The sequence below is a fragment of the Cetorhinus maximus genome, chromosome 6, assembly GCF_964194155.1.
Source record: "Cetorhinus maximus chromosome 6, sCetMax3.hap1.1, whole genome shotgun sequence".
In the NCBI taxonomy this organism is placed as follows: domain Eukaryota; kingdom Metazoa; phylum Chordata; class Chondrichthyes; order Lamniformes; family Cetorhinidae; genus Cetorhinus; species Cetorhinus maximus.
In genome coordinates, this window is record NC_135884.1 from 20,373,881 (window position 1) to 20,393,053 (window position 19,173).

General features: G+C 43.9%; 2 protein-coding genes across 14 annotated transcripts in view; one reads left to right on the top strand and one right to left on the bottom strand.

Annotated features, from left to right (window-relative positions):
- The window catches only part of cenpp (centromere protein P), a 308,552-nt gene that overhangs the window by 195,151 nt on the left and 94,228 nt on the right, over nt 1-19,173 (bottom strand). The gene's annotated exons all lie outside the window — the stretch shown is intronic.
- Nucleotides 1-19,173, top strand: part of LOC144681609 (asporin-like) — a 115,343-nt gene that overhangs the window by 88,664 nt on the left and 7,506 nt on the right. For 5 of the 8 annotated variants that reach the window (XM_078543356.1, XM_078543355.1, XM_078543357.1 and 2 more), the window contains one exon: nt 11,544-12,481. The exons of 2 other annotated variants lie outside the window; for them this stretch is intronic. In XM_078543356.1, the coding sequence (XP_078399482.1) occupies nt 11,566-12,481 (916 nt within the window). In that variant the 5' untranslated portion in view covers nt 11,544-11,565. Of the gene's footprint in view, nt 1-11,543; nt 12,482-19,173 lie in introns of those variants that run through there. One more of the 8 variants, XR_013576806.1, reaches the window with a different exon arrangement.

The following is a 19,173-nucleotide window of genomic DNA, read 5'->3' on the forward strand; positions in this document are numbered from 1 at the left end:
CTGGTTATGCTGCAGGCCAAGGGGGACAGAAACTACAGCACCCATGACTGGGAGCAAGTGAGAACCAAGGGCTTCACCACACCACCCCCTGTAGATTTTTTAAAAAATTATGGAGTGTGGGCATCGCTGGCAAAGCTAGCATTTGTTGTCCATTTTAATTGCCCTTGAGAAGGTTGGTTCTTGAACCAACTTTAAGTAGCAGTATAAATTTCCAAACACTTTTAAGAACTCAGCACCAACCTGCAGAAATCAATCACCAACTAACCTTGAAATGGCTAATGATGGGGAGGAGGTGGCGGGGCGTGGGGGGGGGTTCCTTCTTGCTGCTGCTGCTGAACACACCATTAGCTGTGCAAGATTAAGAGATGGTGTTATCTGGAATGGTGAAGTTGAAAATGGCACCACTAGAGTTAAATCAGTGTTACTTTCTGACTGATTCCATAATCTGCATACTTCTGGCACACATTTCCAGCAACCATGCTAAGGTCTGGAGCGGCCTGCACTAGAAGTGTGCACCCTTGGTGCAAATGCCATTTTGGACCTGGACAGCATCCATACTGCTGAAAATACATGCACTATGAAACTAAATTTTGCAGTACTGATCTATTTTGCTCCTGTACTTCATCACAGTTCAAGGAAACCAAGTTGGACTTCTGAAAAACTTGAAACAAGATCTACATAAAAAGTCCCTCTCAAACACTACAGCAACTTCCTACATAGGAGAGACAGAGTACAAATCTTTACTACCTTATTCTAGGCACTAACGAACAATGATCCAATCCAGCTCTATCTCAAGGTCAAATATCCTTTGACCAATACCAACAAATATGCTGATAATCAAGGCTATAATCTCACTCAAGCTGACGCATTATGCCAACACTCTGCAGCAATATATGCTCCTAAAAATGTTATGTAAACAAAGTGTCTAACAATACAATTCAGTACGTAAACCAATACAAAAATCTTACACAAAATGAACCAAATACTACAAAGCTTTGAACTATGCAGTAAATTTATTAAAATTTCAATTAGTCAGAGAACACTACCCAAGAGGATGTTTTATCTTAAGTATAACTTTTAATCAAGAAGAAACTGCTTAATAAAGAGAGGCTTCACAGGGCATTGCAATTATAGTTGCATAGAACTAGCTAACTAAATGCTGCAGAAAGACTCCATCATGGCACTGGCATTATAAAATTGTTGCAATTAAGTGATCTATGCTATTGTAGAAATAATGTATACCTAATATGTAGGGTTTTCCAATGAACATTCTCCGCATACTAAAGTGGCCTGGCACCAAACCACTTTCTGCTGGGTCAAATGACAACATAGAGCTGACCTTCCTTTAACATGTGTTGTAATGTCATGGTGTTGTAAGGATGCTCCTATGTGATGAAACACATTCTTCTTGCTTAATATTGTACAGCCTGCTTAGCCCTGGAATATCAGTTCATTTTGTCCAATCATAGAATATAATGATACAAAAAAAGCATGGGGAGTAGGCCAAATGGAGCCTCCAGCCTTCTCCGTTAGTCAGTTGGATCATGGCTGATCTTCAACCTCAATTCCATTTCCCACCCAATCCCACTATCCCTTGATTCCCTTTCAGTCCAATGCTCTACCCATCTGAGTGTTGAATATATTCAACAACTGAGCATCCATAGGCAGACCTCTGGGTTACAGAATTCCAAAAATTCACAACTCTCTTAGTGAAAACATCTCTTCTCATCTGAGTTCTAAATGGCTGACTACTTATCCTGAGACTACGCCCCCAAATTCTAGATTCTCCAGCCAGAAACAGTCTCTGTGCAGCTACCCTGTCAGACCCTCTCAGAATCTTCCATGTTTCAACTCATTCTTCTTGATTCCAGAGAGTAAAAAGGTCCATTCTACTCAATACCTCGACATGGGACAAGCCTCCCACATCCAGAGTGCATCGAGTGAACCATTGTTGTATCCCATCTAAGGACAGAATCATTAAATTGCTACACCACAGAAGGAGGCCATTCGGATCATCATGTCCATGACATCATTCTGCGAGAGCAACTCAGCTAGTCTGACTTCCCCACTTCTTCACCATAGCCCTGCAAATCTTTTACCTTCAAATAATTATCCAATCCCCTTTTGAAAGTGACAAGTGAATTTGTCTTGACCACACACTTAAGCAGCACATTCCAGATCCTAACCAAGTGTTGCACAAAAAGGTATTTTCTCATGTTGCCTTTACGGTCAATGGAAACAGATTCACCCTATGTACTCTGTCCAGGCCCTTCACGATTGTGAACAGCTCTATCAAATCTCCTCTCAACCTTCTTTCTCTAAAGAGGACAGTCTCAGCTTCACCAATCTATCCAGATGACATCTTTGGAACCACTTTTGTAAATCTTTTCTGCACCCTTTCCAATGCCTTCACATCCTTCCTAAACAATGGGCGGAATTCTCCCAAAATGAAAGTAAGTACGGTGGTGGGCAGTTTCGGCAGCGCTCAGCCCGCCATTGTAATGGTGGCAACTCGCGCCCAATTTTTGGAGCCTTATTAATTATACAGAGGCGCATCTCACCCCGAATCACCTGACAGATCGGGAGCTGATTTGTTCGCCCGCTATCAGCTGGCGGGTTCGAAGGTCTGGGCGCCATATATAAGCACCAGTCCAACACACAATCTCAATCTCTCCATCCCACCAGAGATGTCTGCAATCTATAAGAGAAAGGTGGAGAATCTCAGGACGAAGTCTGCACCCTGCTTCACCCACCAGGCCCTCCAGACTTTGGTCAGAGGGGTGCAGCAACAATGGCACGTGCTCTACCCCACGGATGGCTGCAGAAAGCAGAGCAGCCTCACCTCTTGGGCCTGGGACACCGTAATGAAGCAGGTTAGTGCGGTGGACAACAGCGCCCGAAGTGCCCCCCAGTGTAGGAAGAGGGTGAATGATCTCATCCGCTCCACCAGGGTGAGTCATCCTTCAACATCCTCCAATATCAAACTCTCATCATGGCATCATGCACTCAAACAGCTACTCTCTTCAGGGTATATGTGCATAAATCATTGAAGGTAGCAGGATAGGTTGAGAATGCGATTAATAAGGCAAATGGGCTTTATAAATAGAGGCATAGAATACAAAAGCAAGAAAGTGTTGGTGAACCTCTTTAAAATATTGGTTCGGCTTCAATTGGAATATTGGGCGGAATTCTCCTATCCCGCCTGTGGTGGGCGGGAGCAGAGAATCCAGCGGGAGGCAAAAAATCGGAAACCCGCCATCGTAAAAACAGGCTGCAATTCTCCCGACGATGTTTTCATGGTGGGTCAGTTATTCCATTGACAAGTGGTGCGAACGTCATTTGCATTCACTAGCATGTCACAAATGCCCATAAAAAACAGCTGCTCGCCAGAATCTTGCCACACCTTCCAATCTTCCATCACGCCAGCGGGAAATTACATCGGCGTCAAACCTGTTTCAAAAGAGGTGGCATGCACAAGTTGGACCTCAGTTCGCTGGTAACTTGGAGGTGAGTGGAACATACCTGCCATAGCGCTGCGCCGGTCTTGTTGTGATTAATGCCACCCTGCTGGGGCTGTAGGGTTGTACTGCTCCTTCTCTTTGCTTTCATTGTCCCGAGGAACACCACTGTGCTGTTATACTCATACAGGTCTCCACTTTCAGAGACTAACACTTCAACCGGGAGTGGGCTGTGAGGCGAGAGGCCGGGCTGACAAACACGAGGGGGGAACCAGGGAAGGAAGGCTGTGGAATGGCAGTAAGGGGTAAGGGCAAACACGAGGGGGGCAATGGGGAGGGAAGGCTGTGGATTGGCAGTCAGGGGAAGGACAAACACGAGGGGAGCCTTTCTGGGGTCACCCTCTAACCTCTTGTTGCCACCGGAATGATCAGGGTGTCTGCTTAGAAAGAATGGAGGAAGACCTCCTTGCGATCAAAACCACTTAAAGCCAATGGCTTCATTAGCACTGTTAAAGGGCTACTCAGAACTCAGTGGCTACACATCACAGTCACTGCATTTTAAGTGTAACACATAGGAATATAGAATTTGGGAATGTAGGCATTAGTGAGGGAGACACAACTGGATCATATATGGCATTCCATCAATTAAGGCCTGTTACGTGTTTACCAGATGTGACATTCCTAATGGGTCAAAGAGCATCCACTCATTGACCATGAGCAACTGATTGGTCATTAATATGCCACATCAGAGATTGGAGCACAGAGCTAGGTTGGGTCAATCATCTCACTTAAACTTTAGCATCCCACGCTCAAGATGTTACATATCTGCGATGCCATCTTGGTCACCTCAATGTGTGTGTTAGTCTCAGGGACAAGGCGGCATCAGCCACCATGCTAGTAGGGCAGAAAAAACTATGGACCCTTACAGTCATCCTCTGAGCTTCGCTTTCTTGCCCTTTGAATCATTAATGTCTTCAATGTTTCCTTTGCCTTTGTCAGTCTCTCAAGTTTCTCCAGTACTTTTTTTCTGCTGATATTAATTACCTTAATATTCTCACTCTTATTAGCCCTTAGGTTACTCTCTATTTCTGGTATGTAACTTGTGTCTTCTACTGTGAAGGCAGACACAAAGTACTTGTCCAATGTCTCTGCCATTTCCTCATTCTTCTTGATAATTTCTCCTGTCTCTGCCTCTAATGGACCAACATTTACTTCAGCTACTCTCCTTTTTATGTATTTGTAAAAGCTCTTACAATCTGTTTTTGTATTCTTGGCTAGTTTACTCTCATTTTATTTTTTTCCCTTTTTATCAATTTTTGGTTGCCCTTTGTTGGTTTCTAAAACACTCCCAATCCATAGTTATGATTCATTTCAACAATATGGGCCTCTTCTTTTAATCTAATACTATCCTTAACATCCTTAGTAAGCCACAGATGGATCTTTTTTGCTGAGTGATCTCACCAAAGCTCTGTACAAATGCAGCAAGATTCCCTTACTCTTGTACTCCAACCAACATACTATTTGCCTACCTATTTGCTTGCTGTACCAAAGCATTAACTTTCCATGTTTCATGCACAAGGACACCCAAAATTCTCTGAACACTAACATTTAATACTTTCTCAACATTCAAAAAAAATTATTTTTCCTACTCTTCTTATCAAAGTTGAATAACCTCACATTTCCTGACATTATACTTCATCTGCCATCTTCTTGTCCAGTCACTTGCCTATATCTCTTTGCAAACTCCTTGTGTCTTCCTCAGCTTACTTTCCCATATAGTTTCGTATTGTCAGCAAACTTGGACACATTATGCTCAGTCCCTTCATCAAAATCCTTAATATAGATAGTAAATAGCTGAGGCCCCAGACCTGACTCTTGAAGCACCACTGGTAATAGGTTGCCAACCTGAAAATGACCCGTTTATTCCTCCTTTCTGTTTCTGTCCGTTAATCAATCCTGCATACATATTAATTTCTTACCCCAAACTCCTGCTGCATGGTCAAAGATGCCATCTTTCAATAAATCTGCCTGTTCTGATGGCACAAGTGGCCAAGTAGACAAAACAACTTCCATTTACACTGAAATATTTATTCCACATTTATCAGGTCCTCAGGTGTCAGTCAACTTTAAAATTCACTGCTGCACCGCAAGGTCCTGCAAACGGTAGTGAAATAAATGATCAATTAATTTGTTTTGCAAGTGTTAGTTGAGGGATTATTGCTGGCCAGAACACTGGGAAGAACCATGCCACTCATCTTTGAATAGTGCCATGAAGCTCTGACTTCCACCTAAACAGTTTAAGTTAACACTTCCCTTAGTACTGCACTGAATTGTCAGCTGAGATTGTGCTGAAGTTCTGGAGTGGGGCGTGAACTCACAAACATCTGAAAGAGGTAAGAATGCCACAAATGGGCCAAGCTGAGACTCAGAAGATCCTGGTTTTCCTGGTTGTTTAGTCAAAATTCCTCTTTCAACCACCAAAAACAAACAAAAAATTCAACTGATTAACTGGTCCTTATCTAATATTTTCTTCTTTTTTTTTCCTGCAAAAACCTGATGATGTAAAAATATAATCGCAGTAATTCATTGTATGTAACATTAAGAGACATGATGTGCTTTTTAAACATAAACATATATCTTCCATATGTTCTTGTCACCCTCAACACAGCTAGATTCCAGCGTAGTTTAAAATTTATTGTTCATGACAGGTTTAAAGCATATTGTTGAACACAGATGTTGCCCCATCAGTGTCACCCCATGCCAATAAATAGTTTGTGTTGTATCCTGATAGAGGGAAATAGAGTCAGCTGTATCCTGTTTATTGATACACCAGATGAACGATGTGCTGTTTGTACAAAAACACACTTCTTCTGCCTTGCACCATAGTCCAAAAATGTCTGAAGGGCTAGATATACCAATGGGCTTACTCATGATCCACCCACCTTGAGCCCATTCATCCTGCCAGTAACCCCATCCATCTCTAAGCAGAAAGGCATCTGTCATCAGTAACACATGAGGGAACCAGAGACAAAGAGTCACCATTTAGTTTTTTTTTTTGGTTGGCTGGGATGCAGAAAAAACCCACAGGTAATGCTTCTCCTCACCTGAACTTAATACATACACTGCCCCATTGGGTCACAGTTCATTTCATGTAGGTTTAGTGTAGGTTGGCAACTAACCAAGTCTCAGCATTACCCCCAGTATTCACGGCTTAACCAAACAAAATGATTCAGTTTACCAGCATAGCATTGACCACGTACCTGTTAGGGCATTTGTTTACATGGTTACCGAGAGATAAGAGATGAAGCACACCTCCTAATGATAGAACTACCCTGTTCCAGTTCATAAGCCAGGATGGTTGGTTTGTTAGCTCTCCAGAGTACTATTTGCTTGGTTTATCATATGTCAAGTAGGGTTGACGCTGTTCCAATCTTCTACTGCCAAGAATAAGAATACAAGAACATAAGAAACAGGAGCAGGAGTAAGCCATCTGGCCCCTCAAGCCTGCCCTGCCATTCAATAAGATCATGGCAACTCTAGAATGTCATTTTTGAGCCAATTTTACTCCTCAGACAAGACTTTTCTGCCCCTCAAGGCATTCTGATGCCCTCTTCACCCCAGTGCTGTGTTTCAGAGACATATTTGTTAACAATGGCTTTATCCGGCTGCTCACAAGAGGAATGCTAGCAACGAGGGATGTCTGCAATGAACTAATCCCTCCTCTAGGGTGTCTTAATACTTACTGCTTGATCATTATGCACCTGGCAATTGCAGTTCTGAGCTCATGCTAGGTCGACAGCATATTTAAAATCATGATTGGCATATTGAGCAATACAACTCGCCATAAAATGCAAGTGTCTTGCCATTCTCTTTAGTTCGTATCACCAGAATACACTCTGCTCCATCAAACAGTAGTTTCACTAGTTGGTTTTGCAATTATGGTAGACGCCTAACTGTGGATACATAAACACATACTCAGCTTGCAGGCGGTATATCTTACAGAAGCTGTTTTACTAAATTGGTTTCCTTTATGAGCTCCACATTGAACGCTTGCCTTCACCATAGGTGAGAGTGACTGCCCTTGACATCAAGGCCACATTTGACCAAGTGTGGCATCAAGGAGCCCCAGCAAAACTGGAGTCAATGAGAATAAGGGAAAAACTCCCTGCTGGTTGGAGTCACACCTAGCACAAAGGAAGACGGTTGTGGTTGTTGGAGGTCAATCATCTCAGTTCCAGGACATCACTGCAGGAGTTCCTCAGGGTAATGTCCTCGGCTCAACTATCTTTAGCTGCTTCATCAATGACCTTCCTTCCATCATAAGGTCAGAAGTGGGGATGTTTCCTGATGATTGCACAATGTTCAGCACCATTTGCAACTCCTCAGATACTGAAGCAGTCCATGTCCAAATGCAGCAAGACCTGGACAACATCCAGGCTTCGGCTGACAAGCGGCAAGTAACATTCACACCACACAAGGGTCCAGGCAATGACCATCTCCAACACGAGAGAATCTAACAATCGCCCCTTGACATTCAACGGTAGTACCATCCCTGAATCCCCCACTATCAAATCCTGGGGGGGGTTACCATTGAACAGAAGCTGAACTGGACTAGCCATATAAATACATTGGCTACAACAGCAGGTCAGAGGCTAGGAATCCTGCGGCGAGTAACTCACCTCCTGACTTCGCAAAGCCTGTCCACAATCTACAGGCACAAGTCAGGAGTGTGATGGAATACTCCCCACTTGCCTGGATGAGTGCAGCTCCAACAACACTCAAGAAGCTTGACACCATCCAGGACAAAGCAGCCCATCCACAAACATTCACTTCTTCCACCACTGACACACAGTGGTAGTAGTGAGTACCATATACAAGATGCGCTGCAGAACACACCAAGGCTCCATAGACAGCACCTTCCAAACCCATGACCACTACCATCTAGAAGGACAAGGGCAGCAGATACATGGGAACACCAACACTCGGAAGTTCCCCTCCAAGCCACTCACCATCCTGACTTGGAAATATATAGCCATTCCTTCACTATCGCTGGGTCAAAATCCTGGAGCTCCCTCCCTAACAGCACTGTGGGTGTATCTACACCACATGGACTGCAGCGGTTCAAGAAGGCAGCTCACCACCACCTTTTCAAGGGTAATCAGGGATAGGCAATAAATGCTGGCTTAGCCAGCGAAGCCCACACCCCTTGAATGAAGGAAAAAAACCCATAGTGCAATAACAACAACTTACATTTATATATTACATTTAACATAGGAAAACATCCCAAGACAATTCACAAAAACGTTATCAGACAAAATCTGACACTGAGTTGTCGGAGATATTTTGGTCGATGACAAAAAATTTTGGTCAAAGAGGTAACTTTTAAGGCATGTCTTAAAGGAGGAAAGAGAGGCGGGGAGGTTTAGAGAGGGAATTCTAGAGCTTAGGCCTTCAGCAGCCAAATGTACGGCCACCAACGATGGAGCAACTGAAATCAGGAACGCTTAAGAGCCCAGAATTAGAAGAATGCAAATATCTCAGAGGTTTGTGTGGCTGGAGGAAATTAAGGATAGGGATTGGGGAGGCCATGGAAGGATTTGAAAACAAGGATGAGAATTCTAAAATTGATGCATTGCTTAACTGGGAGATAAGTTAGGTCAACAAGTGGAGAGAAGGGTGAACAGAGTTTGGATATGGGCAACAGCATTTTGGATCACCTCAAGTTTATTGAGATTGGAAGTTGGAGTCTGATCAGGAGTAAGAGATGCAGGGCAAGAGCAGTTTGAACATCAAGGTGCCATGCATGTTGTATGTGATCATCTAGACGTCCTTGCAGAATGTCAGATTCAACCTGGAGTGCGTTAGAATAGCCAAGTCTAGAGGTAACAAAGACATGATTGAGAGTTTCAGCAGATGAGCTGAGGCATGGTTAACTCAGGCAGTCTTAGTGATGGCACAGATCCGTGTTTGGAAGTTCAAATCTGGGTCAAATATGGCACCGAGGTTGTGAACAGTCTGGTTCAGCCTTAGACCAGTGACAGGGAGAGGGATGGAGTCAGTAGCTAAGGAACAGATGTTGTGGTATGGATCGAAAATAATGGCTTCTTTCCAATATTTAGTTGTAGGAAACGTCTGCACACAGAAGTCTAGAGTCAATTTAGAGGTATGAAGGGGTTGAAAGAGATGGTTGTGAGGTAGAGTTGCATGTCGTTAGTGTACAGGTTGAATCTGACATTCTGCAAGGACTTATACGCATGGCGCCTTGATGTTCAAAATGCTCTTGCCCTGCATCTCTTACAGATTTACTGTCAACAATTTCTTAATCCAGCTGGTAGTATAAAAGGCTTGGCAAAGAGGTATGACCACAGTGAGCTTATCCCTCCTCCGAGCTGTGTTTGTAACTGGTAAACCTAACATGATTAGACTTGATGTTCTCCTCTTCACTGCCTTTAAGGCCTGGATGACTTATTTTGCAATATCCAAAACTGTACTCCACATAGTACTCCACAGGTATTATGTCCTGCTTTGGCTCTAGGGAAGACTTCTTATTGTTGACAATGACGTTAAGCTCATGGAATATGGTAAGTGTCTAGTACTGGTATGGATAGAAGTACAAATACAATATTCTGAAATGCATTGCAATGACAAATCAATACTTTATGAAGGTCCTAGAAATTGAGAAAAGGCTGATAGGATGCTCTGTGCTGATAGCCCTGACCCTGAAAACAAAATCAGTGACATCACTGATGATATTACCGAACCATAACGTGACAGTAGGAAACATTTGGATAAACTACAGTTAACCAATTACCTGGATACAACATGAAAAATTTCAAACCTTGGCATTCTAAAATCTTTTGCTGCAGAGGAGGTTCTACAGATGACTTTAATGGATTCAGCAAATCATCAACTTGCTGGCTTAAGAATCTGTTACATCAAATTTCATATGTCAACAGCTGTTGCTGCAGTTTCTGAGGGAACCCTGTCAAATCTAGCCAAGCCAGCTGGTTGGGTAGAATTCCCTGGGAATCAACACTGCTCGAATGCCTATGGCATCGATTGTAGTTTGTTGCTGCATGAAAAATTCTGGAACAGGGCTACTATCAGGAGGAGATAGTGATTCAGTATGGATCAGCAGTCAGTCTTTTCCAGTGTGTAGCTTAGATGCCACAAGTTGGGAAAATCAGCTCAATAAATGTACTGCCATGCTGTATCCTATAGTAGCATCTAATTATCTGATGAACACAGCCAATTACAGGGCTTAATGAATGGAAGTTTGCTATGTTTGATGACCACTTAAAACACTATCAAATCAAAAGCTAATAAAACATCTAACAAGTCAGCAGTGCTGCAATGGACCTGACAGATCTCACTTGTTTTGGCTATAATTGGGGATTGCCTATGGATCCATTTTCTAACTCCCTGGGTGCTCTAGATTATGAATTACTTGTTCAGCGAAAGCTAGCATGTCATTATCATTCTTCTCCTCTTTTGATTGATCAGATCCAGACTCTTAATTGCCTTCTGGGAGTAGTTAGTCTGCTTGGTGGGATATTCAGAGAAGGCTGGGTAGGAAGCTCCCAGGTGATAGAGCCAATGTTTGATATGATCTTGAACTAAGTATCAAGTCTTTGAGACGGTGGTTTCTCCCATTCAAAGAATGTGCAAGCTGTATTTCAATTACAATAATACAGCAGAGATTGAACAAGATCAACCTGTGCCTGAAAACTATAAACAAAATTATTGGCTGGAATCATCAGTCCAGTATAAACTTAGGAGTTTTAGCAACATAAGGAGTAGACCAATCAGCCTTCAGTTTTAAGGGTGGAGTACTCCTGCAGAAGTGTCAAATATTTCCCATTTCTGGGTGAAAGCAGGTGGTTCATGTGGACTGTTTGAGATATCGTTACATCATTTGTCATAAAACGTCTTAAAAGGAGGTTGCTCCCAATTTGTACAAGAATGAATCCCATCCATTTTTTTACTAGAGGGGTACATAATTGTCACTGCTCATTTTGTTATATCAACTGAGTGTTCTTTTGTGATTCACTGTCCATTTTCTTGCATTCATTTTAATTTCAATAGAGACACAACCATCACCATAAGAATGGCCTTCATCACAGGGCTGCCAATTTTAATACTGTTCTTCAGTGTAAACATTCTTTGTGAAGATAACTATGATGATCCATTTGTTCCACCTCCTCGACATCAACGACGTATTCGTACACCTGTAGAGACTGACCTATACAGATTCTTTCCCAGAGAGTGTGCTCGTGAATGTCGATGCATACCATCATTTCCTTTGGCAATGTACTGTGACAATCGAAAACTCAAGTATGTTCCCAATATCCCAGCACACGTGCGTCATCTTTATCTTCAGATCAACGAAATAGAAAGTGTGCCAGAAAATGCTTTCATTAATGCAACATTACTTCAAGAAATTAATTTTAGTCATAATAAATTAAAGTCTTCTAAGATACCCAAAGGTGTGTTTGGCAAACTCAAAAATCTGATTCAGCTTAATCTGGACCACAACAAACTTGAAGAAGTGCCAGTTCCACTACCTAACACTCTTGAAAGACTTACTTTAGGTTTCAACCAGATTACTAAACTGCCTGCTGACACCTTTCGTACACTAATTAACGTAACAATTCTGGATCTCGGCAATAACAAACTCCCTGATGGTGCTGTCAAAGGAAATTATCTTGGAAAAATGAAGAGTCTCATTCAGTTAAACCTGTGCAGTAACAAGCTCAAATCCATGCCAGGAGATCTTCCAGATTCTCTAATGCAGCTTTCAGTTGAAAACAACTCTATATCAGCTATCCCAGAAAATTACTTCAGAAAAACTCCAAACCTCATCTCATTAAGGATGACACAGAATAAGCTGAAACAAGTACCATATGGTGTATTCAACCTCTCAAAATTAATGGAGCTGAAGCTAGGATACAACCAACTATCTAAATCCTTCTACGTTTCAAGGAATCTAGAGCACCTGTACCTCAACAATAACCACTTTACAAGTATGGGCAATATTACGTTACATTTTCAGTAATTAAAAGTCACAATTTTTTTAAAAATAAGAAAGATTTGCTATTAGTAAGTTGTATGGTAATGCAGTGGTTAAGGTATTATCTTTAAATTGCTATGCTAATTGGTTTGAAGTCCAAGAAAGAACTGAGATTCTGTCTTATTCATCAAAATAGTGCAGAAGATATATTGTATATATATTCACTGCCACGCTACACAAAAAAAGTCACATGCATCTTTCTCTGCAATAAATTCACTTACCTTCAGTTCAGATACGAAATGTCAATGTCCAACTGCAACCTACTCCCCCCATACGCACAATCCACTTCTGCCCTACGATCTTTACTTCCCCCACACCCTCACCTCCACCCTCCCCGCAACAAGCAGTCTATCAAGCCCCACCCCATCCCCTAACCTTTCCCTTCCTGTTGCTCTGTCCTAAGCAAACACCTCCCCACCCCTCCCCTACCAACCAACCAATCTTTCTCAACTGTTAGGGACTGTCCACAACTGTGGCCTTCTATCACTGGCTTTCTCATCTGCTGGGCAGCAAGTTGGCCTATCAATGTGGTTGGCTGCTGCACAGAAAACAGAATTTAAAAAATGATAACGAGGTCTTGCCAATAAACTCAGCAGGGCCTTGACATTCCCAGAACTCGCCCCTGCAACTGCAGGAGCCTACACCCTTCCTGCCACATCATAAATGGTGAGGTCAGAATGTCTGATGTGCACTAAGATCAAAAGAACTAGAGCACAGTAGGCTATTCAACCCCTTGAGACCACTGCACCATTCAGTCAGATCATGGCTAATGACCATCTGAGAGAAGAAATTCCTCCTCATTTCCATATTAAATGGGGGACCCCTATTTTTAAACTGTGCACCCTAGTTCTATATTTTGCCATTGAAGATTTACCACTTCTCAAAAACCCATCTCCAACATGCCATTTTAAGCTTGGGTCAGAAATTGCAGCCATAATCAGCCAAGTCAAAAATTGCATATTGTCACAGCAAGTAGTTAACAATGCACAAGACATTTTGAACTTCATAAGAGTTCAACCACTTTCTTGTCATCAAGATTACATATTTAACTTCTGATGTAGCATTAAAGCCCTGTCCAAAGTTTGACCTGGTCACTTTAATTTAACTCTTATATTCTTCCTTAAACCACTTCATGAAAATAGAAGAAACTGTGGAAGGCAAATACAATGAAGAAAGGGATAAAAGACATTTTTAAAAACCGGTGCATTTTATTTTTAAATTTCAATAGTCCATTCATTCACATGTATTAATATGATAATAAACCTGTTACCCTCAAAATCTAGGCAGTAGTATTACAACAATATTTGGTGATTCTTTTTTCCCATTATGATGCGCGAGCTGAACAAAGAAAATAAATTTGGTGGCTCATGAAGAGAAGAATTTCTTGAAGCTGCCACTATTCCAATGGACAGCAAAATGTTTGTAGAAATTAAAGCCAATATATGAGTTGAAAATATTTCCAAGCTCAAAAAGTGCAACCAGTTGAGTTCATGCCAAAATCACATAACAACGCTTAACAAGTTATCAACGCACCAAGCTGAACATATAAAGTTCAAAGGGCAAGTGAAAAAGGAAATAAGAGGGGCAAAGAGAAAGTATGAGAAAAGATCAGCAGATAACATAAAAGGGAATTCAAAAACCTTCTATAGGCATGGAAATAGTAAAACAGTAGTCAGAGGGGTGAGCTGATTAGGAACCGAAAAGGAGACCCATGTATAGAGGCAGAGGACATGGCTGAGGTACAAAATGAGTGCTTTACACCTGTCTTGACCAAGGAAGAAGATGCTGCCCAAGTCTTAGTGAAAGAGGGGTTAGTTGAGATACTGGATGGGCTAAAAATTGATAAAGGGGAACTATCAGAAAGGCTAGCAGTACTTAAACTTGATAATCACCAAGACCAAATGATGTACATCCAAGGGTGCTGGTGGAAACTGCAGGGTTACTGGCCATAATCTTCCAATCTTCTCAGATATGGGTGATGGGAGAGGTGCAGCAGTGGTGGTGCCAGAGACCTGGAGAAATGCAAATGCGACACCCTTATTCAAATAAACCCAGCAACTACAGGCCAGTGAGTTAAACTTCATCAGTGAGAAAGTTTTTAGAAACAATAATCCAGGCCTAAACTAACATAATTTGGAGAAGTGTGGATTAATTAAGTAAAGCCAGGCACAGATTTGTCAAAGGCAAATTGTGTTTTAGTAATTTGATTGAGTTTTTTTTTAAATGAGGGTAATGCTGTTTTTTTAAATGTATTCTTTCAGGGGATGTGGACATTGATGGCTAGGCCAACATTTATTGTCCATCCCTAATTGCTTTTGAGAAGGTGGTGGTGTGCTGCCTTCTTCAATCACTGCAGTCCATGTGGCTCAGGTACACCCACAGTGCCGTTAAGAAATGAGTTCCAGGATTTTGACCCAGCGACACTGAAGGAATGACAATATAGTCCCAAGTCAATATGGTGTGGGTCTTGGAAGGGAACTTGCAGGTGGTAGTATTCCGATGCATCTGTTCCCTTGCCCTTCTAGGTGGTAGAGTTCACAGGTTTGGTAGGTGCTGTCTAAGGATCCTTGGTGAGTTGCTGCAGTGCATGCTGTAAATGGTACACACTGCTGCCACTGTGCGTCTGTAGTGGAGGGAGTGAAAGTTGAAGGTGGTGGCTGGGGTGCCAATCAAGCGGGCTGTTTTGTCCTGGATGATGTCAAGCTTCTTGAGTGTTATTGGATCTGCACTCATCCAAGCAAGTGGAGAGTATTCTATCACACTCCTGACTTGTGCTTTGTAGATGGTGGACAGGCTTTGGGGAGTCAGGAGGTGAGGTACTCTCCACAGAACTCCCAGCCTTTGACCTGCTCTTGTATGGCTGGTCCAGTTCAGTTTCTGGTCAATGATAACCCCCAGAATGTTGATAGTGGGGGAATTGAGCATTGGTAATGGCATTGAATGTCATGGGGAGATGGTTAGATTCTCTCTTGCTGGAGATGGTCATTGCCTGGCACTTGTGTGACACAAATGTTACTTACCACCTATCAGCCCAAGCCTGAATATTGTCCAGGTCTTGCTGCATTTGGACATGGACTGCTTCAGTATTTCACGAGTTACAAATGGTGTTGAACATTGTGCAATCATCCGCGAACATCCCCACTTCTGACCTTATGATGGAGGAAAGGTCACTGATGAAACAGCTGAAGATGGTTGGGCATAGGACGCTACCCTGAGGAACTCCAGAAGCAATGTCCAGTGATTGAGATGAGTGACCACCAACAATCACAACCATATTTCTTTGTGCTAGGTATGACTTAACCACTGGAGAGTTTTCCCCAATTCCCATTGACTTCAGTTTTGCTAGGGCCCCTTGATGCAACACTCTTACCTCACCCCTTGAGTTCAGTTATTTTGTCCATATTTGGACCAAGGCTGTAGTGAGGTCAGGAGCTGAGTGGCCCTGGTGGAACCCAAATTGAGCATCAGCAAGCAAGCTATTGCTGAGTAAATGTTGCTTGATAACACTGTCGATGACACTTTTCATCACTTTGACAATGATGGAGAGGAGGCTGATGGGGTGATAATTGGATGGGTTGGATTTGTCCTGCTTTTTGTGGAGAGGACATACCTGGGCAATTTTCCACTTTGCCGTGTAGATGTCAGTGTTGTAGCTGTACTGGAACAGCTTGGTTACAGCCACAATTAGTTCTGGAGCACAAGCCTTCAGTACTATTGCCGGAATGTTGTCAGGACCCATAGTCTTTGCAGTATCCAGTACCTTCAGCCATTTCTCGATATCAAGTGGAGTGAATTGAACTGGCTCAAGACTGGCATCTGTGATGCTGGGGACTTCCGGAGGGGGCAGAGATGGATCATCCACTCCGCGCTTCTGGCTGAAAATGCTTCAGCCTTGTCTTTTGCACTGATGTGCTGGGCTCCCCCATCATTGAGGATGCGATATTTGTGGAGCTACTTCCTCCAGTTATTTGTTTAATTGTCTGCCAACATGCGCGACTGGATGTGGTAGGACTGCAGAGATTAGATCTGATCCATTGGATGTGGGATTGCTTAGCTCCATCTATCGTATGCTGCTTTCATTGTTTGGCACGCAAGTAGTCCTGTGTTGTAGCTTCACCAGGTTGACACCACATTTTTAGGTATGTCTGGTGCTGCTCTTGGCATGTCCCCCTGCACTCTTCATTGAGCCTGAGTTGATCTCCACGCTTGATGGTAATGATACAGTGGGGGATATGTCAGGCCATGAGGTTACAGATCGTGGATGTTTACAATTCTGCTGCTGTTGATGGCCCAGAGGGTCTCATGGATGCCCAGTTTTGAGTTGCTAGATCTGATCGAAATCAATCCCAATGAGCACCGTGGTAGTGCCACACAACATGATGGAGGGTATCCTTAATGTGAAGATGGGACTTCGTCTCCACAAGGACAATGGTGATCACTCCTACCAATGCTGTCATGGGCAGATGCATCTGCAACAGGCAGATTGGCGAGGATGAGGTCAAATAGGTTTTTCCCTATTGTTGGTTCACCACATGCCGAAGACCCAGTCTAGCAGCTATGTCCTTTAGGATACAGCCAATAATGATGCTACTGAGCCACTCTTGCTGATGGACATTGAAGTCCCCCTTCCAGAGTATATTCTGTGCCGTTGCCACCCTCAGTGCTTCCTCCAAGTGGTGTTTAACATGAAGGAGTACTAATTCATAAGCCAAGGGAGCACGGTAGGTGGTAACCAGCAGGAAGTTTCCTTGCCCATGTCTGACCTGCTGTCATGAGATTTCATGGGGTCCAGAGTCGTTGTTAAGGACACCCTCCCAACTGTACACTAATGTGCCACCACCTCTGGTGGGTCTGTCCTGTTAGTGGGACAGGGACAGGATGGTGATGGTGGTGTCTGGAGCATAGTGCAAATCTGCGACGATTCTGCGCAAAGTGGTAGCTGGCGTGAAAAACTATGTTTTACCTGCCGACCACAATGGCATATTTTTGCACCATATCCTCGCACCTCATTAATAATGCACTCATGGGAAACATGCTAGATCGCTGGCAGGCAGGCTCAGATTTGCCTGGCATGCCGTCATATCAGCACTTACTCGCTCCGGGTGAGTAAGACTACTTCATGTCTACAGACCAGAACTGCTTGAGGCGACTGATAGCCCTGAAAGCAAAGAAGGCAGCAGCCCCCAGATTTAGTGACACCTCTCTGGGGCGCTTGCTAGACACAGCGGAAGGCTACCGCAATGTCTTCTACCCCAGCTCTGGTCACAGGAGGTCTACCAGAGTCATCAATCCGGCCTGGGAGGCAGTGGCAGCGTCGGTCCGCCAGGTTAAGTCAACCACCTCATTCTCAACTCTCACACTCACAAACCCATCACACATCTGCAGGGATCTCACACCTCAAGTGGCAACATCACTAACACTCACACACACCCTCATGTCTCCATCAGGCTCATATCCTCTAAAGCTCACGTCCTCATCCTGTCCATGGCTCTGCTCACCATACAAACATTTCACACAATGCCATGTGTCCTGCTCACACACACTCCATCTGTTTTCATGCAGTAGAAGCTGGCTCACAACAGCGGGGAGAGGTCCCAGACCCAGGGTGGAGCAGCCCACATTAGGCCCCTCGCTCACTTTGAGGAGTGTGTCATCGCGCTGACTGGTGAGGATGTGGACTGTGCCTGCGGCGACGGCGAGGTCAGCGGCGAACACCCATGTGAGGATCCTGCCAGAATATCCCTCTCTCAACACAACTGTGAATGTTCTTTCTGCTGCTTTGACTCTGCTGGCATGCACTAATTAACTCTACATTGGTTCACAGGGAGCTCTGCCAATCGACCGACACCCTCAGCTAGCCAGTCCCTCAGCTCCATCCACATCCTCATCTCCAGCCAATAGGATACCTCCTCCATTGAAGAGCTAGAAATAAGCAGCCTGGAAGACCTGACACAGCGCTTACCCACACCCTCCAGTGCAGAGACACGCATCTCGGTGGAACCTAGATCTAGAAGGCTTGGGTTCACAATGTAGTGGTCACTGCATTGAGACATGTGCACAGCAGGAGGAGGCAGGTTCAACCGCGCTCCCCGGCACTCAGAGAATTGCTGGGCAAGAGGCATCTGTGAGGTCGGAGTCAGATGACGAGCCTCTGGATTCAGTCTTCCAACTCATTGTAGAGAGTCAGCAGAAGGCAAGTGAACATCATGCAGAGCTGTTGGAAGCCCTCAACAGAGTGGCACGCAAGTCGGAAGGGTGCGTCCGCCTGCTCTCTGATGAAGTGGTGCCCACATGTGCACATATGGAGGTCTCCACGGGAAGGATGGTGGATGCCATGGAGACCCTGGGTCCAACAGAACGTGGAGATGCATGCAGACCTGTACTCCATTGCGGTAGCCATGGGTGCGTTCCTGCAGTGGCAACGTGAGAGGGAAGCAGGGCACCTCGATGTCCCTCCAGGTGCTCTTTCCGCTCAAGGCTCTGTGTGGTAGGGCTTTTTGGAGCCTTGTGCAAGCACTCTCCTACACGCCCGGAGCCTTTATTCATCACGCTCATCTTACTTCCCCGAGCATTTTCAATGCTGTCTGCTGGGGTTCTCTTTCAGTTGTCCATCTGAGCTGACCCGTATCTCTTCCCACCCACTGA